This window comes from Benincasa hispida, chromosome 9 (assembly GCF_009727055.1).
Source record: "Benincasa hispida cultivar B227 chromosome 9, ASM972705v1, whole genome shotgun sequence".
Lineage (NCBI taxonomy): Eukaryota > Viridiplantae > Streptophyta > Magnoliopsida > Cucurbitales > Cucurbitaceae > Benincasa > Benincasa hispida.
In genome coordinates, this window is record NC_052357.1 from 32,336,654 (window position 1) to 32,343,457 (window position 6,804).

At 31.6% G+C, this 6,804-nt stretch overlaps 1 protein-coding gene across 1 annotated transcript; it reads left to right on the plus strand.

The window, feature by feature from the left end:
• The first annotated feature begins 4,806 nt into the window (after nucleotides 1-4,806).
• LOC120084781 (serine/threonine-protein kinase OXI1-like) lies at nucleotides 4,807-6,440 on the plus strand. The gene is made up of 2 exons (XM_039040602.1): nucleotides 4,807-5,313; nucleotides 5,421-6,440. Exons 1-2 carry the CDS (start codon nucleotides 4,916-4,918, stop codon nucleotides 6,304-6,306), a joined length of 1,284 nt encoding a protein of 427 aa, XP_038896530.1. The 5' UTR covers nucleotides 4,807-4,915; the 3' UTR covers nucleotides 6,307-6,440.
• The last annotated feature ends 364 nt before the right edge of the window (nucleotides 6,441-6,804 follow it).

Consider the following 6,804-nt stretch of genomic DNA (forward strand, 5'->3'; position numbering starts at 1 on the left):
TTATTAAAAAAATCACTTTTGAATTTTTTAAAATTAAAAAAAAAGGGAGGGGGGGGAGTTATTTATAACTCCCTCAACCCCCTTTCTCTCATATACGTGAAACACAAAAAGGGATGGAAGTTGAGTATTTGATGAATCATCTTCTTCTTGCTTACTTTCTCTCTGCGTGTAATTCTTTCAACCAAGAAAACTCCTCCCTTCACCACAATTAACCAACAAATGCCCACACCTCTATGTTGATTCTTACCTTAAGAATAACGAGGAAGACATTATGATGGTGTTCGAATTCCAACCTTACTACTGTGTACATGCTTGATCCATTTGTGAGGAGAAGATCGAGTTTGTAGTGTGAACGGGAAAGAAAGCTAGAAGATGGTTCTTCAAGGGTTAGTTTCGTGTTTCCTTTTTTTTCTCTCTAATTTTACAATAGAAAGGCATGCTTAGTTCTCTTTGATTATCCATGTTTTTGTCACTCTGTATATTCAAGTCCTGTAAAATGCAAATTAGAGACACTTGGCATTCGATTGCTTCCACTTCAGGGAATTCAAATCTCTACATTAGAAATATTGATTAAGAGTATTTTGTCATTACTCCTCTTGTAAAACAAGATACCAACATAGCTTTAATATCAATAGATCACACGTTCTACAACATCATAGACATAGGAAGAAACTATAAGTTTCTTAGTGCGTCTATTATAAGTTATCCAACTAGTTGCCTACTAAACCTAGAACTTAAGATCTCGAGAAAACTAGATTAGGTTACCACCAGATAATTTACATTTCATAGGGTTTAGTCCCCATTTTTCTCGATGTATATGTCATTGCCTCTCTTGACAATCATTTCATTAAAAGGCTGCAATGTTCTTTTTCGATTTCACATCATCAAAGAAAACTATTCCATAAGAGAGTAATTACATCATCAAATTATTTTGTTGTCTAATATGTCGTGACTTTCCATTATAGACATTGTTCTTGGTCCTCATCATAGAATCTTGTAACATATGCGTAGTTAAAAAAAAAAAAAAAAAAAAAAAAAAAAGCTGACATCCTGTATTTTATAGGAAAAACCTATGTAATACATACACATTTTCATTTTAAAAGAATTGAGATGCATATTTTGATAAGACAAATAGATGCATTTTTTTCGAACAAGTACTCTCAATTTTAGACATAATGTCGTAATACAGATTTCTTATGTCACGTTTATGAACGTCATATATGATGCACCCTAAACCAACTACTATATATACATAATAAATCCTAACCTACAATTTGACATAATATGTCATAAAAACTCCTGAAACCCATTAATGGACCATTTATGTTTTATACACGTTCCGTTGATAAACTACACAAATGTGAAAATATATTGTAAGTTTGTTGATCTTATGAAAAAAAATAGTATTTTATCTACTTCAAGTATAACGGTTACATGCAAAATGTTATAAAATATATATAAATTTTTTAAGTTGACATTTTAATTGAGTAATAGGTATGTAATTGAGTGGTTAAAAAAAAAAAAAGCAAACAAAAACATGCACTAGAAAAGTATACTTCTTTTATGTTAAAAAAAAAAAAAAAAAACTACACTAGAAACCTCTAACTTAATTGCATCTTCAAGTCAAACTTTCTTAATCAACTCAACTCGATACCTTAAAAAAGTATATTGACTTCACACACATGTTAGCTCTACAACATTATTAAATCATCTCAATCCAACTCAATTATGCACGCCAATTAATTTGACACAAATTAAATCTTAAATTTCTATATTCTTTTCTTTTTTTTTTCTTTTTTTTTTTTAAAAAAAAGGAAGAATTCATCCTAGATTCAAAAGCTTAACGAAGAGAAAAAGATAAAATTACCGACGACGGTCAAGAGTACGCATGACCACACACAACATTTTGCTGGACCATATGTCGTTTTTTGACCCTTTTACTTTAATCTAAAGTACAAACTGTCATCCAAATCTAGCGGAACCAACCACAAATTTCTCTATATTATACTTCAAAATAATAATAATAAGCTCTTATTTTCTTTTTCTCCTTTCATTCTTGAAATTCAAACTACTATTTCTATTTCGTTTTTTTTTATCCTTTTTTATTTTGAAATTTTAATTTACTTTCTATATATTTTTTAATTAAAAAGGTAAAATGTTTGTTCATTGTCGATATCGAAAAATGAATTAACAATGAATTTATATTTTTAGGGAAAAAATTGTACTATTGCCTCGCAAAAATTAAAAACATTGAATATTGGTATGGTATAGATTTTAATTTTGTGTGACTGATGTTCTGATTTATAATTACCCTTAAATTCATTATAGTTGTACTCATTATATATTATGATGGTGGTTTCTTGCTCATGATCTTACTCCAATATTAATCTCTCCAATGATTCTCTTATGAACTTGCTTGTTTAAAACCTCAATCGTTATTTGTTAAGCACTCCTCTTGATCTATTGACCAACTACTTAACAATTATGTTGCCACCATCTACGTTCATAATTGACTCTTATGTACTTCGTCCACTCAATTCTATGTGGTTCCTTCATGGATCATTATTTGTTGGAAGTTTGAACTACTTTCCACCTAAGAGCAACTATTCACTAGGAAGGATGATCTCCTATCAGGTATGACGCATTATATTGACCAATGCAAAATGATGTTATGAACCCGCATAGGTCATTCCAAAAAGGGGGCTATCTTGGGCGATCCACATAGGCCGCCCCCAAGCATGACCCAACTTGGTCATTTCTGCCCTCACTTGGGTCGGTCTCTTAAGGCCATGGGTGACGTACGTGGGTCGGTCGTGGGTTAGACGTGGGTTCCTTCAGTACTAAGCTATTTATTTTGGTTTTTTTAATTTTATTTTTAAGCCTTCAATCCTATGATTCTCGATCTTAGCCTATCTCAATAAATTTACTCATAACAATCATAAAAAATTTTAATTTAATTTTCAATTGGTCATTAGATATAAAATAAAAATTCTAGCTAAAATGAGTTTAGTTCGATGGTATTGGTATGTCTTTCGATCGAAGAGGTCGGAGGTTCAATCTTCATCCTGTTGTTGTACTAACAAAAGGAAAATAAAATAAAAATTTTAACACAGTTGAAAAATAAAATGAAAAATGTCTAGTTTAGCATATGTATTTAACTACTTTGTCATTGTTAGGTGAACTTTAGCCATAAATTTATTTAAAAACCACACCAAAATTAAATAGGTAAATGAAGTTTGAAAACTGAGGATCAAATAGAAATTTAACAATATATTTTATCATTTTTTCTATTAAAGTAACTTTTATAATTATTATTAAGAAAAATATCCATTTGCACCATACAACTAAACCTTTAAATGAATAATTGTGAGACCCTAAACTTTCTTAAACAAATCAGTTTATATTATTTGTTAGTGATTCATACTATTTTCACAAGATTCTATTTAACTCATCTCAAAATCTAAATTATTTTTCTCTAAATTACACAAAAATGACAGAAGGCTTATCATGTAGTTCTTTCTAAATAAGTATAGAAAAATAGAAGATAATAAATAGATGATATAACGATATTATCAATTTGATCCTCATTTTTCCTAATTTATATTACTATCTATATTTAAAAAAGTCTTATACATGTGTGAAAGTTATATATTAATAATATTAAAACAAAGTTTCCATGCTTGGTCCTAAATTGAATTGATTAGGAAAGGTTGAAATTTAAGTTGATACACTAAAATGAACATGGGATTTATTTTTATTTTTATTTTTTTAATTTATATTCAATACAACTCCAAACTTATTATTATTTGAGAAAAATATAATTATCTCTAAATTTTGGGTCTAACTTCAATTTTGGTTTTTAAGTTTCAAAATTATATATTTTTTTACTAAGTTTTGAGTTTTGTTTTGATTTAATCTCTAGACTTCTAAATATTACAATTTTATCATTGAGATTTAAATTTGTTTTTTATTTCGTTCCTAGATTTTAAGATTTATACTTTTAACTTCAATTTATTTATTAAATAATCACTTTCTTTCTATGTATAATGTCAATGGATATTAATTAATTGAAAAGAGTTGAAGAAAATACAATTAATTAAATGCCACCATCAAAATTAAATATAAAACTTCTTTCATTTTAACATTATTTGAGAACTCAAATACTAAAAGTGAATATATTTTATTTTAGTACAAACGGGTGAAAGATTTGAATCACTAGTCTCTTAGTCAATAGCACACCATGCTAATTAAACTAAGTTCTTTTTGCATTAATAGAATAGTCAGTGAAAAATCTAATTTAAAAGTATAAAGTTTAGTGTATGGATATTGGATCAAATTGAAATAAAAATCAAATCACAATGATAAAATTGTAATATTTGAAAACCTATAGAATAAATTGAAAACAAACTCAAATGTTAATTACTAACTATATAACATTTTGAAATTTAAGATATCAAATAAAAACTAATCTTAAAACTTTAGGGAAAAAAAATAAAAATAATTGTCATATTATTTTTATATTCAGAATTGTTGATAATTGCCGCATGTGAAATTTTACCAGTTTCTAGAAGCAAGATGTTGGAAGATTCAAAGAAACCAACACATTGCCCCAATTTATTACATCATTCCCAACGTCATTTTCAACACGCTTCTTATTCCAAGATCACGCCACGTCAATATAAGCCACGTGTCATCATCTCATTTCACCTCATGAAATAAAATTACCGTCAAGCCCATCCCTCGTTTTAATACAGTTAAATTTCACTTTCATATTTTATTATTATTTATATAATTTGGAATACTTCGGCCCCAAGCAAATTACTCTCACGAGTCACGGACAAAAATTAAGTATAAATTCATCCCCATCCCACATTTCCGGCAGATTCGCTCAGCCGAATGATCTGGAATTTCCGCCATGAACGATGTGAGAGATCAACAAGAACAAATTCCTGAATTAGTTTTTGGTAAATTGGAAGTGGTGACCGCGCTCGGCCGTGGAGCGAAGGGAGTCGTGTTCTTGGCAAGAAATGCGGCGGAGGACGGCGACGCCGAATGGCTGGCCTTGAAGGTGATTTCGAGAGAATTAATCGAGAGGAAGGCGAAGATTGTGAATAGCGATGGAGCTGAGTATCGCAGAGTTTGCTTTGAACGAGAAGTTTTGCAGCTTTTCCGCCATCCGCTTTTGCCTCGATTGCGAGGAGTTTTGAATACTCAGAGAGTTGTAGGTTACGCCATTGATTATTGTAATGGACGAGATCTTAATGCTCTTAGGAAAAAACAGACCGAAAAAATGTTCTCCGATGACGTTATTAGGTATTGATTGATTGATTGATTGATTGATTGATCTCTCTCTGTTTTGTGAATGAAATTGATTTGAATTGGTTTGTACTGAAATTGATTTGTGTTTTCTCGTTCTGAAGATTTTACGCTGCGGAATTAGTTATGGCGTTGGAGTATGTACACAGTTTAGGAATAGTTTACAGAGATTTGAAGCCGGAGAACGTTATGGTTCAACACAACGGCCATATAATGCTTGTGGATTTTGATCTCTCTACAAGACTCTCTCAAAAATCTCCCAAATCATCTCCGTCTCCGTCGCCGGTGGTAGAGGTTATGGCGGAATCTAAATATGTGATGAAAGGTAAAAATGACAAGAAGAGGAAGAAGAAACGACTCTTTCATTTTCACCGGTTTTGCAACTCCGGCGTATCACCGGAGGAATCCGATCACCACGCTAGAGTGGCGGAGAAACCAAGATCTCTACCGGATTCGTCGGATTCGGAGTCATCGGAGAAGTCGAACTCGTTCGTCGGGACAGAGGACTATGTAGCGCCGGAGATCGTTGCCGGGAAGGGACATGACTTCGCCGTGGACTGGTGGTCACTCGGCGTAGTTCTGTACGAGATGCTGTACGGAACGACGCCGTTTAGAGGATCGAATCGGAAGGAAACGTTCTACCGGATTTTGACGAAGTCGCCGGATCTGTGCGGCGAAGCGACGCCGTTGAGGGATTTGATAAGGAAGTTGCTGGAGAAAGATCCGAGGAAGAGGATCGAACTAGAGGAAATCAAGGGCCACGATTTTTTCAAAGGGACTGACTGGAAATTAGTTCTCGGAATTCCCCGGCCGCCGTCGCTGCCGGAAATGGCGGAAGAGGATATAAAGGGAAATAACATAATTGATGTGGAGTCTTTTGTCCAAGATGTATTTTGCAGCGAAATGGAGAAGAAGAATCAAATTAACGGTGAGGAAGGAAAAGGGTTAATTCCTAATTACACGGACTCTGACATATTTCATGTATTCTAACTATAAAAAATTTTTGGTAGGAAAATATATATATATATTCTTCACAAATGAAGAGATTAGCTTTTTTTTCTTTTTCTTTTTCTTTTTTTTTTTTTGAAATATAATATTATAAATGGAACTTGAAATTCTCAATTGATGGACGTCGATTTCGTGGGAGGATTTTTTTTTTCTTTTTTTCAATAATGGGTTTGGATGAATTTATTAGTCTATTATGTTATTTGTACTTAAAAATTAATAATTTTGGCCCAATTGATGATATATTTTTAGGACATTGAATGGCAAAATCAAAGGAAATTCTTGTATCATATTCCATCTAAATATTAATAAGAAAGAAACAGATGTAACAACAAATAAAGCATCAGAAGAAGAAAATAGAGAAAATAAAAGTAAAGGAAGAAAACGACCTTGAAAATGGGGCGTCTATAGCTAGACTTATTAATTCTACTTAGTAGGCAAATAATAATAATAATAATAATAAAAGAACAAAATTTTTCTTGG

What these genes read in the sequence shown, in the direction of transcription:
- LOC120084781 (XM_039040602.1), top strand. Translation starts at nt 4,916, where the DNA reads ATGAACGATGTGAGAGATCAACAAGAACAAATTCCTGAATTAGTTTTT. An exon ending in TTCTCCGATGACGTTATTAG is followed by an intron (nt 5,314 to 5,420) that starts GTATTGATTGAT and finishes CTCGTTCTGAAG; the next exon opens with ATTTTACGCTGCGGAATTAG.